Genomic DNA, 19,350 nt, shown 5'->3' with positions numbered 1-19,350 from the left:
TCTCCATAAACTTGACTTACAAAGCTGAGTTTTAAGGTAAAATTATTAAGAATCACAAAATGGTGACAATGGAGCTTTAAACCCAGCACTGAGTGCTCCTGAGTGTCCCCTGAGTGACAGCACAGGTTGTCGTCCTGGACCTGCTCTGCAGCTTTCTTTCTCGCCTCAGTTTACATTCTGGACGTCCCTCCCTCCTTTCCTCCCTCCCATCCGCGCTCTCTGAAAATCAAAAGAAAAAGTATCCTTGGGTGAGGATTAACAACAACAACAACAACCAAAAAAACCTAACCTAGATCTTCATTGCTTGTGATATGAGAATATGGATAAACTATTTGAGGATAAGTTTTTATTTTTATTTTTTTAATTATTTATTTATTTTTATTGCTTAAAGTATTACAAAGGGTATTACATATGTATCCATTTTATCCCCCCGCCCTAGACAGTCCCCTAGCCTCCCCTATCCCCCAGTGTCTTATGTCCATTGGTTATGCTTATATGCATTAAGTATACTTTATGGAATCTTAAATAATCATTTTGTGGATGATGCATGAATATGTCCGTAAATGTTCTCTCCAAGTAAACAATTGGATATACTACATTATTTAAGTATCCTGATATTCTATATATAATTACCTATATGACTTACCATGAGCTAATGTTATTTTAAAATTTTACTTTCTCTTGTATTTCTATTTACTTCCCCTTGCTTAAAGTTTCAGTATCACTATACTATTAATTCTGAGTTTATCAATATAAAACAACACTTTTACCTTGGTGTAGACTTTTTTGCTCTAATTTTACTTTGATAACAATATATCTATGTTTGCTTGAATATAGTTTTTCATCTGTTAATGAAAAACTGTCTTGTATCATTTTGAATGTCCCTCTGTATGTATCTGATTTTCAAATGTTGTGACTTCAGTATGTATTCTTGAAAATTCTTTTTATTCATTTATTTAGAGAGGGAGAAACATCGGTTTGTTGTTCCATATATTTATGCATTCATTGGTTGATTCTTGTATGTTCCCTGACCAGGGATTGAACCCACATCCTTGGTGTATTGGGACAATGACGCTCTAAGATAGGGCTGGGTATGTATTCTTAATCTTCAAAATGTAAAATTTCATTATGTCATGTTGGAATTCATCTCTATTCACTGATCTTTCTTTGCTGGTGTGATACCTCTCAGTTTTCAATTTGAAGTGTTTTCCTCGAATTGGGAGTTTTCTCTATTCGGTTTTCATTATTGCTCCCTTTCTAAGCAGAATGCCTATTCCTTGTAGATTGTCTCTCCCTTTATCAATCTGCATTACTATCATCTGCCACTAAATGTGCTCTTTCATTTCTTCCCCTTCACGTCTTCATTTATCTCAGGTTATATATGCTTTCATCCCAGAGTCTTTCTGTTACTGTGACTGAGTGTTGTTACCCTCTTATTACTTTGGGCTCCTCTTATTTAATACAGGAACTATTTATAATCTTGCTTGTATCTAAATCAGATATTCCCTACCTTTCCTGAAAGTCAGCATATTTGGGGGTGGGGGAAGGGGGAAGTGTTTTCTTCTTAGCATGTGGGCCTCTTTCTTTGGCATATTGATTTTTGAACACAAAGCATTCTATTCTAACTGCTGGAGGAAGGCAGTTTTGAGGATTTACATCAATGTCCTCATAATGGGCCTGACTGTTGTCTCCTATGCCTGGAGCTGGACTGTTATGGGGCAAGCCTCACAGAGGCCCTGCATGGCAAGTTTTCAGCAACTTCTGGGGCCTGCTTCCAGATATTAAGATCTCCAGAGTTACAAAGGACACCCCACGCCCTCAGTACTCCAGTGACTTATTTCAGTGGTTACTGGACTCTAATGCTCTCAATAGTGAAAAACAAGACTACCTGGGAGAAATTTTTGTTTTCTTGCTGTGTAACCTTAGACGACGGGGACCCGATAGCAGTAGACAGTTGTTGAAGTCGAATGCGAACTACCAGTGTTTATTTTCGGGGCATGTCCTTCACCTAAGAGGGGTGTTGACTGCCCAGCCGCTGGAAGGGGAGAGGGGCGACGTGCTCCTGTGGAACGGAGAAGTCTTCGGTGGAGTGCAGGTGGATGCCGAAGAGAATGACACTCAGATCATGTTTAACTGTCTTTCCTCTTGTCAGAATGAGTCTGACATTGTGTCACTCTTCTCGGAAGTTCAGGGTCCTTGGTCTTTTATCTATTACCAAGCATCTAATCATCATCTGTGGTTTGGTAGGGATTTTTTTGGTCGCCGGAGCTTGCTGTGGCATTTTAGTAACTCGGGCATGAGTTTCTGCCTCTCTTCAGTTGGCTCCCACACATCGGAAGTGGCCAATCCATGGCGAGAAGTTCCAGCATCTGGAATTTTCCGAATTGATCTCAAATCTACTTCTGTCTGCAAATCTGTGGTTTTAAAGTCGTATCCTTGGAGATCCATTTCTAAGGAGAACGTTCTCAAAGACTGTGACGACAGCCTGGCTTGGATTTCAGCGAGCCTGCCAGCGTTTGTATCCGTGGCAGCAAACGAAGCCAGACTGTGCCTGAATGAACCTGTTGCTCCTCTGAATGTGCTGCTGCCCCGGCTCCCGCTGCCGCCCTCCGCGCCGGCACTGCCAGCAGCACTCCCACGGGAGACACGCTGCGGGCCCTGCTGGCGGACGCGCACACGCAGGAGGTGGTGGGGCGGTTCCTCGCTGTGCTGAGCAGCGCTGTCGGGAGGCGCGTCCTGTGTCTGCCTCGGGAGGGAGCCCGGCCACCGGGCGCCGTGAGCAAAGGTGGCAGTCCTGTTCTCCGGGGGTGTTGACTCCATGGTCATTGCAGCCCTTGCTGACCGTCATGTTCCTTTAGAGGAGCCCATTGATCTGCTGAACGTGGCTTTCATGACGAAAGAAAAGGCCGCCCCGGCCAGTTCCAACAGCAGAGGGAGGAAACAGGGAAACTGCGAGATGCCGTCTGAGGGATCGACTCCTGATGCTGCTGCGGGTCCCGAAAAGTGGGTCGGTGCCCCCGACCGAGCCACGGGCCGAGCGGGCCTGAAAGAGCTGCAAGCCGCCAACCAGGCCCGGGCCTGGAATCTGGTCGACATTAACGTTTCTCTGGAAGAACTGCAGGAGCTGAGAAGAGCTCGCATTCGCCACCTGGTCCAGCCCTCGGACACGGTGCTGGACGACAGCATCAGCTGTGCCGTCTGGTTTGCTGTCCGGGGAGCTGGCTGCCTGGTGGCCCCGGAGGACGTGAGGCCGTATCGGAGCCAGGCAAAGGTCGTGCTGACCGGGATCGGTGCGGACGAGCACCTGGCAGGCTACTCCCGCCATCGTGCCCGCTTTCAGATGCACGGCCTGGAGATTGAGATGGAACTGGCTCGGATCTCTTCTAGGAACCTTGGCCGTGATGACAGAGTGATTGGCGACCATGGAAAAGAGGCAAGGTACCGGAGTCTCATGTAGTTCTGTACAGATAATAGGCTGTAAAGGGAGATCTTAGGTCTCTTGTTTTCCTTTGGAGGCTGTTCAAGTCATAACCGTAGCAACAATGACGTCTTGGGTTCATAGTCAACACAGCAGGGAGGGTCGATGTGTCACTTGGTTATGAAAAGACATTCCTTCTGGTGATTAATTGACTAAGTGGCCCTTGACTGCAAGGATTCAGCATGCAGAGCAGGCGTCCAAGCGAGCTCGTGCGGTGTGGAGCATCATAACAGCCACTCTGAGCCGTCGCTTCTTGTCTATTCCACTCTCTTCCTGCTTTCATGGAGCTCTGGTTGCCTTTGTACCATCGTCATTCTCCTGTTGCCAGTTCTGACCCATGTGAAATTTTGACCACTATGCCATTGTTATGCCCAGAATTCAAGATCCCCAAGATACCACGCCAGGGAGCCAGTCCGATGCAAAAGCAGAAGGTCCTTTATTGAGTTAGCTAACCCGACCCGGGCCTCCAGTCGACGCAGCGACCGGAAAACCGAGTGATATCCATGAGAAAATCAGGGCTTTAATAGTGAGGGGAGGGGGCTAGCTGTGGGCCCTTCGGATTGGCCAGGCGCCAAGTCGGGTCTTGTTGCACAGGATGTGGTCATCTCTATGGCGCGAACATCCCTTGCTTGTCATTAGAAATCCCGGGCGTGGCCAGCAGGGGCCTGGGCTTCCGGGAAGAAGGCACTCTTCTGAGCACATAGCCTCTGCCCCAACATGGAGGATCCAGGGTAGGATGGAGGGCATAGCCCTCGCCCTTTCACCATCATTCTAATCATCTACAAATTTTCATTATAAAGAGAGAACGCCACAATACAAAGGCTGTAAAATGTTTTCCTTTTGAAGGGTGTGTGTTAGAGATGAGAAAAATAGTGCCCTCAAAAATTAATGTATACTGCAAATTTTATGTATTGAATAAAATGCCAAAGAAGTAATCATAAAAAAAAATTTTAATGGTTTTTGGTTACAAATGGAAGGTGAGAGTTATTTTTTCTTGAGCCTCACAGTTTCTGCAGAATGTCCCAGTGTGGGCAGGGAGAGAGTATATAAAGAGAGGAATATGTGAAAACAATATGTAAATATATATATAAATAAATAAACATATATAACTATATCTTTGTGTATTATATAGGAGAGAGAAAGAAAGAGAGAGAGAGAGAGAGAGAGAGAGAGAGAGAGAGAGAGAGAGAGAGAGAGAGAGATGTGAAAGAGACACATTCATTGGCTGCCTCCCGCTCACTCCTTGACAGGGACCTTGGGTGGAACCTGCAACCCAGGGACATGCCCTTCAGTGCACTGACCAACACTCTAACCACTGAGAAACTGTCCCAAACTTCAATATTGGGACTTTTATTTCTTTTAGAGTTGTAAGGATTAGTTTTCATATATTATTTAGAATTCAGTCTAGACTGCTTTAAAAAATTGGCTTAAACAAGAGAGAGTTTTATTTACTTCATTTTTCTCTCCTTCAGAGCAGCATATTTGGTGACAATGGAGTTGGTGAGGCACTGTCCTTCTCTCTTACAGTTGTGCTCTCCGAAGGCGTTATCTTCAGCCAAAAGTGGAGAATCAGATGGCTTATCACACATCTTTATTCTGGCCAGTGGAACACGGAAAAGAGAATGTATGCCTATGTCCATTTCCTTTAAGGACCATTCTATTAACTTAAATCGCTCTCTCATCTTGTTTTCAAGACCTTATAGCATTGTAATTTTTAAATGGAAAGGAGGTTGGGAACCTCAGACTGGGGTCTTTAGCTAAGAGAGCATGTGTTCAGCTAACATATCTGCTGGGGTAGAAGGGGAAAAAGCACATGATATATGCAGAGTGGGAGTTGGTCATACTCTACGAAAAGGTGTTACTTCAGAGATTGGATTGTGACTTCAGAGAGGATTCTTACTTCATAGACAGCCTTGTTACACATAGAATGGATTGTTACTTCATAGACAGGATTGTTACATCATATACAGAATTGTTACTTCATAGGCAGGTTTGTTACTACATAGACTGTATTGTTACTTCCTTGTCAGGATTGATATATCATAGCCTGTATTGTTACATTATAGACAGTATTGGGACTTCATAGAGAGGATTGCTACATCATAGAATGGGTTGTGACTTCGTAAACAGGATTGTTACTTCATATAAAAGATTGTTACTTCATAGATTGGATTGTTACTTCATAGACAGTTTTGTTACTTCATAGACAGGATTGTTAATTCATAGACAGGAGTGATACTTCATAGACTGAATTGTTACATCATAGACAGATTGTGACTTCATAGAGAGGATTGTTACTTCACAGATTGGATTGTGACATCATAGAGAGGATTGTCACTTCACAGACAGGATTTTTACATCATAGACTGGATTGATACTATGTAGACAGGTTTGTTACCTCATATGTAGGATTGTAACTTCATAGGTAGGATTGTTACATCAGTGGGGATTTTTGTTTTCATAGACAGGTTTGTTACTTCATAGAGAGGATTGTTACTTCATGGACAGGATGGTTACTTCACAGACAGTTTAGTTACTTCATAGAGAGGATTGATACTTCATAGACAGGATTGTTACTTCATATACTGGATTGTAATTTCATGGACAGATTTGTTTCTTCATGAACAGGATTGTGACTTCATAGGAGAGACTGTTACATCAGTGGGAACTGTTATTTCATGCACAGGATTCTTACTTCATAGCCAGGATTGTTACCTCATAGACTGGATTGTAACTTTATAGACATTATTTATACTTCATGGACAGTTTTGGTACTTCATGGACAGGTTTGTGACTTCATGGACAGGTTTGTGACTTCATGGACAGGATTGTGACTTCATAGAAAGGAAGCTTACCTCATAGACAGGATTGTTACTTCATAGACTGGATTGGTACATCATTGACAGGGTTATTACCTCATAGACAGGATTGTTACTTCATAGACAGGATTGTTACTTCATAGACTGGATTTTTACATCATAGAGAGGGTTGTTACATCATAGACAGGATTGTTACTTCATAGACTGGATTGTTACTTCATAGGTTTGTTACCTCATCAACAGGATTGTGACTTCATAGGCAGGATTGTTACATCAGTGGGTATTGTTTTCTCTTAGACAGGTTTGTTACTTCATAGGATTGTTACTTCATAGACAGGATTGTTACTTCATAGACAGGTTTGTGACTTAATAGACAGTATTGTTACATCATAGACAGGATTGTTACTTCATGGGCAGGTTTGTTACTTCATAGACAAGATTGTTAATTCATGGAGAGTGATACTTCATAGACTGAATTGTTACTTCATAGACAGATTGTGACTTAATAGAGAGGTTTGCTACTTCATAGATTGGATTGTAACTTCATAGAGAGGTTTGTCACTTCATAGACAGGATTGTTACATCATAGACTGGATTGTTACTGTATAGACAGGTTTTTTTCCTCAAATAGGATTGTAACTTCATAGGCAGGATTGTTACATCAGCAGGGATTGTTTTTTCATAGAGAGGTTTCTTAATTCATAGATAGGATTGTTACATCATAGACAGGATTGTTACTTCATAGGCTGTATTTTGACTTCATAAACAGCTTTGTTACTTCATAGACATGATTGTTACTTCATAGACTGTATTGTTACATCATAGACAGGATTGTGACATCATAGAGAGGATTGTTACTTCATAGACTGGATTGTGACTTCATAGACAGAATTCTTAATTCAAAGACAGTTTTGTTACTTCATAGACTGGGTTGTGACTTCATAGAAAGAATTGTTACAACAAGGACTGGATTGTGATTTCATAGAGAGGATGGTTACTTCATAGAATGGATTGTGACTTCATAGACAGGATTGTTACTTCATAGACAGGATTGTTACTTCATAGAATGGATTGTTACATCATAGAGAGGGTTGTTACCTCATATACAGGATTGTTACTTCATAGAATGGATTGTTACTTCATAGAGAGGTTTGTTACCTCACCAACAGGACTGTGACCTCATAGGCAGGATTGTTACATTAGTGGGTATTGTTTTATCCTAGACGGGTTTGTTACTTTGCTGAAAGGATTGTTACTTTATAGACAGGATTGTTACATCATATACAGGATTGTTACTTCATAGGCAGGTTTGTTACTACATAGACTGTATTGTTACTTCCTAGTCAGGATTGTTATATCATAGCCTGTAGTGTTACCTTATAGACAGTATTGTGACTTCATAGAGAGGATTGTTACTTCATAGACTGGGTTGTGACTTCATAAACAGGACTGTTACTTCATATAAAAGATTGTTACTTCATAGATTGGATTGTTACTTCATAGACAGTTTTGTTACTTCATAGACAGGATTGTTAATTCATAGACAGGAGTGATACTTCATAGATTGGATTGTGACCTCATAGAGAGGATTGTCACTTCATAGACAGGATTTTTACATCATAGACTGGATTGATACTATGTAGACAGGTTTGTTACCTCATATGTAGGATTGTAACTTCATAGGTAGGATTGTTACATCAGTGGGGATTTTTGTTTTCATAGACAGGTTTGTTACTTCATAGAGAGGATTGTTACTTCATGGACAGGATGGTTACTTCACAGACAGTTTAGTTACTTCATAGAGAGGATTGATACTTCATAGACAGGATTGTTACTTCATATACTGGATTGTAATTTCATGGACAGATTTGTTTCTTCATGAACAGGATTGTGACTTCATAGGAGAGACTGTTACATCAGTGGGAACTGTTATTTCATGCACAGGATTCTTACTTCATAGCCAGGATTGTTACCTCATAGACTGGATTGTTACTTTATAGACATTATTTATACTTCATGGACAGTTTTGGTACTTCATGGACAGGTTTGTGACTTCATGGACAGGATTGTGACTTCATAGAAAGGAAGCTTACCTCATAGACAGGATTGTTACTTCATAGACTGGATTGGTACATCATTGACAGGGTTATTACCTCATAGACAGGATTGTTACTTCATAGACAGGATTGTTACTTCATAGACTGGATTTTTACATCATAGAGAGGGTTGTTACATCATAGACAGGATTGTTACTTCATAGACTGGATTGTTACTTCATAGGTTTGTTACCTCATCAACAGGATTGTGACTTCATAGGCAGGATTGTTACATCAGTGGGTATTGTTTTCTCTTAGACAGGTTTGTTACTTCATAGGATTGTTACTTCATAGACAGGATTGTTACTTCATAGACAGGTTTGTGACTTAATAGACAGTATTGTTACATCATAGACAGGATTGTTACTTCATGGGCAGGTTTGTTACTTCATAGACAAGATTGTTAATTCATGGAGAGTGATACTTCATAGACTGAATTGTTACTTCATAGACAGATTGTGACTTAATAGAGAGGTTTGCTACTTCATAGATTGGATTGTAACTTCATAGAGAGGTTTGTCACTTCATAGACAGGATTGTTACATCATAGACTGGATTGTTACTGTATAGACAGGTTTTTTTCCTCAAATAGGATTGTAACTTCATAGGCAGGATTGTTACATCAGCAGGGATTGTTTTTTCATAGAGAGGTTTCTTAATTCATAGATAGGATTGTTACATCATAGACAGGATTGTTACTTCATAGGCTGTATTTTGACTTCATAAACAGCTTTGTTACTTCATAGACATGATTGTTACTTCAAAGACTGTATTGTTACATCATAGACAGGATTGTGACATCATAGAGAGGATTGTTACTTCATAGACTGGATTGTGACTTCATAGACAGAATTCTTAATTCAAAGACAGTTTTGTTACTTCATAGACTGGGTTGTGACTTCATAGAAAGAATTGTTACAACAAGGACTGGATTGTGATTTCATAGAGAGGATGGTTACTTCATAGAATGGATTGTGACTTCATAGACAGGATTGTTACTTCATAGACAGGATTGTTACTTCATGGACAGCTTTGTTACTTCATAGACAAGATTGTTAATTCATGAACAGTGATACTTCATAGACTGAATTGTTACTTCATTGACAGATTGTGACTTCATAGAGAGGTTTGTTACCTCATAGATTGGATTGTAACTTCATAGAGAGGTTTCTCACTTCATAGACAGGATTGTTACATCATAGACTGGATTGTTACTATATAGACAGGTTTGTTACCTCAAATAGGATTGTAACTTCATAGGCAGGATTGTTACATCAGCGGGGATTGTTTTTTCATAGAGAGGTTTGTTAATTCATAGATAGGATGTTACATCATGGAAAGTATTGTTACTTCATAGACAGTTTAGTTACTTCATAGAGAGGACTGTCACTTCATAGACTGGCTTTTTACTTCATAGACAGGGTTGTTACATCATAGACAGTATTGTTACCTCATAGTCAGGATTGTTACTTCATAGACTGTATTGTTAAATCATAGACAGCATTGTGATTTCATAGAGAGGATTGTTACTTCATAGATTGGATTGTGACTTCACAGAGAGGATTGTTACCTCATAGACAGGATTATTATTTCATAGACTGTATTGTTACATTATAGACAGTATTGTGACTCATAGAGAGGATTGTTACTTCATAGATTGTATTGTGACTTCATAGAGAGGATTGTTGTTTCATAAAAAGGATTGTTACTTCATAGAATGCATTGTTACTTCATATCAGGTTTGCTATCTCATAAAGAGGATTGTAACTTCATAGGCATGATTGTTACATCATAGACAGGATTGTTACTTCATAGATTGTACTGTGACTTCACAGAGAGGACTGTTACTTCGTTGATTGAATTGTGACTTCATAGCGAGGATTATTACTTCATTGAAAGGATTGTGACTTCATAGGTTTTTTACCTCATAAACAGGATTGTGACATCTTAGGCAGGATTGTTACATCACTGGGGATTGTTTATTCATAGACAGGTTTGTTACTTCATAGACAGGATTGTTACTTCATAGACTGTATTATTAATTCATAGACAGAATTATAACCTCATTGACAGGATTGTTCCTTAATAGAATGTATTGTCACATCATAGACAGGATTGTGACTTCATAGAGAGGATTCTTACTTCATAGAATGGATTGTGACTTAATACACAGGCTTGTGACTTTGTAGAGTGGATTGTTACTTCATAGACTGGATATTGACTTCATAGAGAGGTTTCTTACTTCATAGATGGATTTTGCCTTCGTAGACAGGTTTGTTACATCATAGACAGGATTGTTCCCTCATAGAATGTGTTGTTACATCATAGAGAGGGTTGTTGACCTCATAGAGAGGATTCTTACTTCATAGACTGGATTTTGACTTCATAGACAGGATTGTTATTTCATAGACTGGATTTTTACTTCATAGAAAGAGATGTTAACTCATAGAAAATATTGTTACCTCATAGACAGGATTGTTACTTCATAGACTGTATTGTTAATTCATAGACAGATTTGTTACTTCATAGAAAGGATTTTTACTTCATAGACAGTATTGTTACTTCAAAGAATGTATTGTCACATCATAGAGAAGATTGTGACTTCATAGACAGCATTCTTACTTGATAGACTGGATTGTGACTTCATAGACAGGATTGTGACTTCCTAGAGAGGATTGTTACTTCGGAGACTGGATTTTGAATTCATAATGAGGATTGTTATTTCATAGACTGGATTGTTACTTCACATACAGATTTGTTACTTCATAGACAGGGTTGTCACATCATAGACAGGATTGTTACATCATACACAGGATTGTTACATCATAGAAAGGATCGTTACTTCATATACAGGATTGTTACTTCTTAGACTCTATCGTTACTTCATAGACAAGTTTTTGATTTCAATGGATTGTCACATCATAGACAGGATTGTTATTTCATTGACAGTTATGTTACTTCATAGACAGGATTGTTACTTCATCGGTTGTTACATCATAGTCGTGATTGTGACTTCATAGACAGGATTGTTACTTCAATGACATATTTTTTACTTAATAGAGAGGATTGTTACATCATAGAAAATATTGTGATTTCATAGAAAGGATTCTTACTTCATAGACTGGATTGTGACTTCATAGACAGGATTTTGTCTTCATGAACAGGATTATTCCTTCATATACTGGATTGTAACTTCATAGACAGGGTTGTTACATCATAGACAGCTATGTTACCTCATAGACAGGATTGTTACTTCCTAGGCTGTATTGTTACATCCTAGACAGGATTGTTACTTCATGGACAGTTTTGTGACTTCATACACATGATTGTTACTTCATAGACAGGATTTTTACGTCATAGAATGTATTGTTACATCATAGACAGCATTGTGACATCATAGAGAGGATTGTTACTTCTTAGATTGGATTGTGACCTCAAAGAGAGGATTCTTACTTCATAGACTGGATTGTAACTTCATAGACAGGATTGTGAATACATAAACAGGGTTGTTACTTCATACACTGGATTGTTACTTCATAGATAGGGTTGTTACATCATAGAAATGACTGTTACCTCATAGACTGGATTGTAACTTCATACACTGTATTGTTACATCATAGAGAGGATTTTGACTTCATAGAGAGGATTGCTACTTCATAGACTGGATTTTGAATTCATAGGGAGCATTGTTACTTCATAGAATGGATTGTTACTTCATAGACAGGTTAGTTACTTCATAGACAGGATTGTTCCCTCATAGAATGTATTGTTACATCATTGACAGTATTGTGACTTCATAGAGAGGATTCTTACTTCATAGATATGACTGTGACATCACAGACAGGATGGTTACTTCATAGACAGCCTTGTTACAACATAGAGTGGATTGTTACTTCATAGACAGGGTTGTTACATCATAGAGAGGATCGTTACTTCAAAGCCAGTTTTGTTGCTTCATACATACGATTGTAACATCATAGACAGGATTGTTACTTCATAGACAGTATTGTTACTTCAAAGAATGTATTGTCACATCATAGAGAGGACTGTGACTTCATAGACAGCATTCTTACTTCATAGACTGGATTGTGACTTCATAGACAGGGTTGTGACTTCCTAGAGAGGATTGTTACTTCGGAGACTGGATTTTGAATTCATAATGAGGATTCTTTCATAGACTGGATTGTTACTTCATATACAGAATTTTTACTTCATAGACATGATTGTTACATCATAGACAGGATTGTAACTTCATAAAAAGGATTGTTCCTTCATAGACAGGATTGTTACTTCATAGACTGGATTGTTACGTCATAGGGTTGTCACATCATACACAGGATTGTTACATCATAGACAGGATTGTTACATCATAGAAAGGATCGTTACTTCATATATAGGATTGTTACTTCTTAGACTGCATCGTTACTTCGTAGACAAGTTTTTTATTTCAATGGATTGTCACGTCATAGACAGGATTGTTATTTCATTGACAGTTATGTTACTTCATAGACAGGATTGTTACTTCATCGGTTGTTACATCATAGTCGTGATTGTGACTTCATAGACAGGATTGCAAATTCATAAACAGGATTGTTACTTCATAGACTGGATTGTTACTTCATAGATAGGGTTGTTACATCATAGAAATGACTGTTACCTCATAGACGGCATTGTAACTTCATAGACTGTATTTTTACATCATAGAGAGGATTTTGACTTCATAGACAGTATTGTTACTTCAAAGAATGTATTGTCACATCATAGAGAAGATTGTGACTTCATAGACAGCATTCTTACTTGATAGACTGGGTAGTTACTTCATAGACAGGATTGTTCCCTCATAGAATGTGTTGTTACATCATAGAGAGGGTTGTTGACTTCATAGAGAGGATTCTTACTTCATAGACTGGATTTTGACTTCATAGACAGGATTGTTATTTCATAGACTGGATTTTTACTTCATAGAAAGGGATGTTAACTCATAGACAATATTGTTACCTCATAGACAGGATTGTTTCTTCATAGACTGTATTGTTAATTCATAGACAGATTTGTTACTTCATAGAAAGGATTTTTACTTCATAGACAGTATTGTTACTTCAAAGAATGTATTGTCACATCATAGAGAGGATTGTTACATCATAGAAAAGATTGTGATTTCATAGAAAGGATTCTTACTTCATAGACTGGATTGTGATTTCATAGACAGGATTTTGTCTTCATGAACAGGATTATTCCTTCATATACTGGATTGTAACTTCATAGACAGGGTTGTTACATCATAGACAGCTATGTTACCTCATAGACAGGATTGTTACTTCCTAGACTGTATTGTTACATCCTAGACAGGATTGTTACTTCATGGACAGTTTTGTGACTTCATAGACATGATTGTTACTTCATAGACAGGATTTTTACGTCATAGAATGTATTGTTACATCATAGACAGCATTGTGACTTCATAGAGAGGATTGTTACTTCTTAGATTGGATTGTGACCTCAAAGAGAGGATTCTTACTTCATAGACTGGATTGTGACTTCATAGACAGGATTGTGAATTCATAACCAGGATTGTTACTTCATACACTGGATTGTTACTTCATAGATAGGGTTGTTACATCATAGAAATGACTGTTACCTCATAGACTGCATTGTAACTTCATAGACTGTATTGTTACATCATAGAGAGGATTTTGACTTCATAGAGAGGATTGCTACTTCATAGACTGGATTTTCAATTTATAGGGAGCATTGTTACTTCATAGAATGGATTGTTACTTCATAGACAGGGTAGTTACTTCATAGACAGGATTGTTCCCTCATAGAATGTATTGTTACATCATTGACAGTATTGTGACTTCATAGAGAGGATTCTTACTTCATAGATATGACTGTGACATCACAGACAGGATGGTTACTTCATAGACAGCCTTGTTACAACATAGAGTGGATTGTTACTTCATAGACAGGGTTGTTACATCATAGAGAGGATCGTTACTTCATAGCCAGTTTTGTTGCTTCATAGATAGGATTGTTACATCATAGACAGGATTGTTACTTCATAGACTGTATTGTTACATCATAGACAGGACTGTAACATCATAGAGAGGATTGTTACTTCATAGACTGGATTGTGACTTCATAGACAGAATTGTTAATTCACAGACAGTTTTGTTACTTCATAGACTGGGTTGTGACTTCATAGAAAGAATTGTTACATCAAGGACTGGATTGTGACTTCATAGATTGGATGGTTACATCATAGAATGGATTGTGACTTCATAGACAGGATTGTTACTTCATATACTGGATTGTTACATCATAGAGAGGGTTGTTACCTCATATACAGGATTGTTACTTCATAGAATGGATTGTTACTTCATAGAAAGATTTGTTACCTCACCAACAGGACTGTGACTTCATAGGCAGGATTGTTACATTAGTGGGTATTGTTTTATCCTAGACAGGTTTGTTACTTCGCATAAAGGATTGTTACTTCATAGACAGGATTGTTACATCATATACAGGATTGTTACTTCATAGGCAGGTTTGTTACTACATAGACTGTATTGTTACTTTATTCAGGATTGTTATATCATAGCCTGTATTGATACCTTATAGACAGTATTGTGACTTCATAGAGAGGATTGTTAATTCATAGAATGGGTTGTGACTTCGTAAACAGGACTGTTACTTCATATACAAGATTGTTACTTCATAGATTGGATTGTTACTTCATAGACAGTTTTGTTACTTCATAGACAGGATTGTTAATTCATAGACAGGAGTGATACTTCATGGACTGAATTCTTACATCATCGACAGATTGTGACTTCATAGAGAGGTTTGTTACCTCATAGATTGGATTGTAACTTCATAGAGAGGTTTCTCACTTCATAGACAGGATTGTTACATCATAGACTGGATTGTTACTATATAGACAGGTTTGTTACCTCAAATAGGATTGTAACTTCATAGGCAGGATTGTTACATCAGCGGGGATTGTTTTTTCATAGAGAGGTTTGTTAATTCATAGATAGGTTGTTACATCATGGAAAGTATTGTTACTTCACAGACAGTTTAGTTACTTCATAGAGAGGACTGTCACTTCATAGACTGGCTTTTTACTTCATAGAAAGGGTTGTTACATCATAGACAGTATTGTTACCTCATAGTCAGGATTGTTACTTCATAGACTGTATTGTTAAATCATAGACAGCATTGTGATTTCATAGAGAGGATTGTTACTTCATAGATTGGATTGTGACTTCACAGAGAGGATTGTTACCTCATAGACAGGATTGTTATTTCATAGACTGTATTGTTACATTATAGACAGTATTGTGACTCATAGAGAGGATTGTTACTTCATAGATTGTATTGTGACTTCATAGAGAGGGTTGTTATTTCATAAAAAGGATTGTTACTTCATAGAATGTATTGTTTCTTCATATCAGGTTTGCTATCTCATAAAGAGGATTGTAACTTCATAGGCATGATTGTTACATCAAAGACAGGATTGTTACTTCATAGATTGTACTGTGACTTCACAGAGAGGATTGTTACTTCGTTGATTGAATTGTGACTTCATAGCGAGGATTGTTACTTCATTGAAAGGATTGTGACTTCATAGGTCTTTTACCTCATAAACAGGATTGTGACATCTTAGGCAGGATTGTTACATCACTGGGGATTGTTTATTCATAGACAGGTTTGTTACTTCATAGACAGGATTGTTACTTCATAGACTGTATTATTAATTCATAGACAGAATTATAACCTCATTGACAGGATTGTTCCTTAATAGAATGTATTGTCACATCATAGACAGGATTGTGACTTCATAGAGAGGATTCTTACTTCATAGAATGGATTGTGACTTAATACACAGGATTGTGACTTTGTAGGGTGGATTGTTACTTCATAGACTGGATATTGACTTCATAGAGAGGTTTCTTACTTCATAGATGGATTTTGCCTTCGTAGACAGGTTTGTTACATCATAGACAGGATTGTTCCCTCATAGAATGTGTTGTTACATCATAGAGAGGGTTGTTGACCTCATAGAGAGGATTCTTACTTCATAGACTGGATTTTGACTTCATAGACAGGATTGTTATTTCATAGACTGGATTTTTACTTCATAGAAAGGGATGTTAACTCATAGACAATATTGTTACCTCATAGACAGGATTGTTTCTTCATAGACTGTATTGTTAATTCATAGACAGATTTGTTACTTCATAGAAAGGATTTTTACTTCATAGACAGTATTGTTACTTCAAAGAATGTATTGTCACATCATAGAGAGGATTGTTACATCATAGAAAAGATTGTGATTTCATAGAAAGGATTCTTACTTCATAGACTGGATTGTGACTTCATAGACAGGATTTTGTCTTCATGAACAGGATTATTCCTTCATATACTGGATTGTAACTTCATAGACAGGGTTGTTACATCATAGACAGCTATGTTACCTCATAGACAGGATTGTTACTTCCTAGACTGTATTGTTACATCCTAGACAGGATTGTTACTTCATGGACAGTTTTGTGACTTCATAGACATGATTGTTACTTCATAGACAGGATTTTTACGTCATAGAATGTATTGTTACATCATAGACAGCATTGTGACTTCATAGAGAGGATTGTTACTTCTTAGATTGGATTGTGACCTCAAAGAGAGGATTCTTACTTCATAGACTGGATTGTGACTTCATAGACAGGATTGTGAATTCATAAACAGGATTGTTACTTCATACACTGGATTGTTACTTCATAGATAGGGTTGTTACATCATAGAAATGACCGTTACCTCATAGACTGCATTGTAACTTCATAGACTGTATTGTTACATCATAGAGAGGATTTTGACTTCATAGAGAGGATTGCTACTTCATAGACTGGATTTTGAATTCATAGGGAGCATTGTTACTTCATAGAATGGATTGTTACTTCATAGACAGGTTAGTTACTTCATAGACAGGATTGTTCCCTCATAGAATGTATTGTTACATCATTGACAGTATTGTGACTTCATAGAGAGGATTCTTACTTCATAGATATGACTGTGACATCACAGACAGGATGGTTACTTCATAGACAGCCTTGTTACAACATAGAGTGTATTGTTACTTCATAGACAGGGTTGTTACATCATAGAGAGGATCGTTACTTCAAAGCCAGTTTTGTTGCTTCATAGATAGGAGTGTTACATCATAGACAGGATTGTTACTTCATAGACAGTATTGTTACTTCAAAGAATGTATTGTCACATCATAGAGAGGATTGTGACTTCATAGACAGCATTCTTACTTCATAGACTGGATTGTGACTTCATAGACAGGGTTGTGACTTCCTAGAGAGGATTGTTACTTCGGAGACTGGACTTTGAATTCATAATGAGGATTGTTATTTCATAGACTGGATTGTTACTTCATATACAGATTTGTTACTTCATAGACATGATTGTTACATCATAGACAGGATTGTATCTTCATAAAAAGGATTGTTCCTTCATAGACAGGATTGTTACTTCATAGACTGGATTGTTACGTCATAGGGTTGTCACATCATACACAGGATTGTTACATCATAGACAGGTTTGTTACATCATAGAAAGGATCGTTATTTCATATATAGGATTGTTACTTCTTAGACTGTATCGTTACTTCATAGACAAGTTTTTTATTTCAATGGATTTTCACGTCATAGACAGGATTGTTATTTCATTGACAGTTATGTTACTTCATAGACAGGATTGTTACTTCATCGGTTGTTACATCATAGTCGTGATTGTGACTTCATAAACAGGATTGTTACTTCAATGATATATTTTTTACTTAATAGAGAGGATTGTTACATCATAGAAAAGTGTGATTTCATAGAAAGGATTCTTACTTCATAGACTGGATTGCTAATTCATAGACTGGATTTTGAATTCATAGGGAGCATTGTTACTTCATAGAATGGATTGTTACTTCATAGAAAGGTTAGTTACTTCATAGACAGGATTGTGAATTCATAACCAGGATTGTTACTTCATACACTGGATTGTTACTTCATAGATAGGATTGTTACATCATAGAAATGACTGTTACCTCATAGACTGCATTGTAACTTCATAGACTGTATTGTTACATCATAGAGAGGATTTTGACTTCATAGAGAGGATTGCTACTTCATAGACTGGATTTTCAATTTATAGGGAGCATTGTTACTTCATAGAATGGACTGTTACTTCATAGACAGGGTAGTTACTTCATAGACAGGATTGTTCCCTCATAGAATGTATTGTTACATCATTGACAGTATTGTGATTTCATAGAGAGGATTCTTACTTCATAGATATGACTGTGACATCACAGACAGGATTGTTACTTCATAGACAGCCTTGTTACAACATAGAGTGGATTGTTACTTCATAGACAGGGTTGTTACATCATAGAGAGGATCGTTACTTCATAGCCAGTTTTGTTGCTTCATAGATAGGATTGTTACATCATAGACAGGATTTTTACTTCATAGGCTGTATTTTGACTTCATAAACAGCTTTGTTACTTCATAGACATGATTGTTACTTCATAGACTGTATTGTTACATCATAGACAGGACTGTGACATCATAGAGAGGATTGTTACTTCATAGACTGGATTATGCCTTCATAGACAGAATTGTTAATTCACAGACAGTTTTGTTACTTCATAGACTGGGTTGTGACTTCATAGAAAGAATTGTTACATCAAGGACTGGATTGTGACTTCATAGATTGGATGGTTACATCATAGAATGCATTGTGACTTCATAGACAGGATTGTTACTTCATAGACAGGATTGTTACTTCATATACTGGATTATTACATCATAGAGAGGGTTGTTACCTCATATACAGGATTGTTACTTCATAGAATGGATTGTTACTTCATAGAGAGGTTTGTTACCTCACCAACAGG

General features: G+C 37.7%; 1 protein-coding gene across 1 annotated transcript; it reads left to right on the top strand.

Moving 5' to 3' along the window:
• The first annotated feature begins 1,693 nt into the window (after positions 1-1,693).
• LOC132212669 (asparagine synthetase domain-containing protein 1-like) lies at positions 1,694-3,831 on the top strand. Its single transcript, XM_059658693.1, is given in 3 exon segments — positions 1,694-2,600; positions 2,603-2,777; positions 2,779-3,831. Coding segments are annotated over 3 exon segments (1,761 nt in total). The 3' UTR covers positions 3,458-3,831.
• The last annotated feature ends 15,519 nt before the right edge of the window (positions 3,832-19,350 follow it).

Source organism: Myotis daubentonii, chromosome 11 (assembly GCF_963259705.1).
Source record: "Myotis daubentonii chromosome 11, mMyoDau2.1, whole genome shotgun sequence".
Lineage (NCBI taxonomy): Eukaryota > Metazoa > Chordata > Mammalia > Chiroptera > Vespertilionidae > Myotis > Myotis daubentonii.
This window is presented reverse-complemented; position numbering and strand designations above follow the sequence as displayed.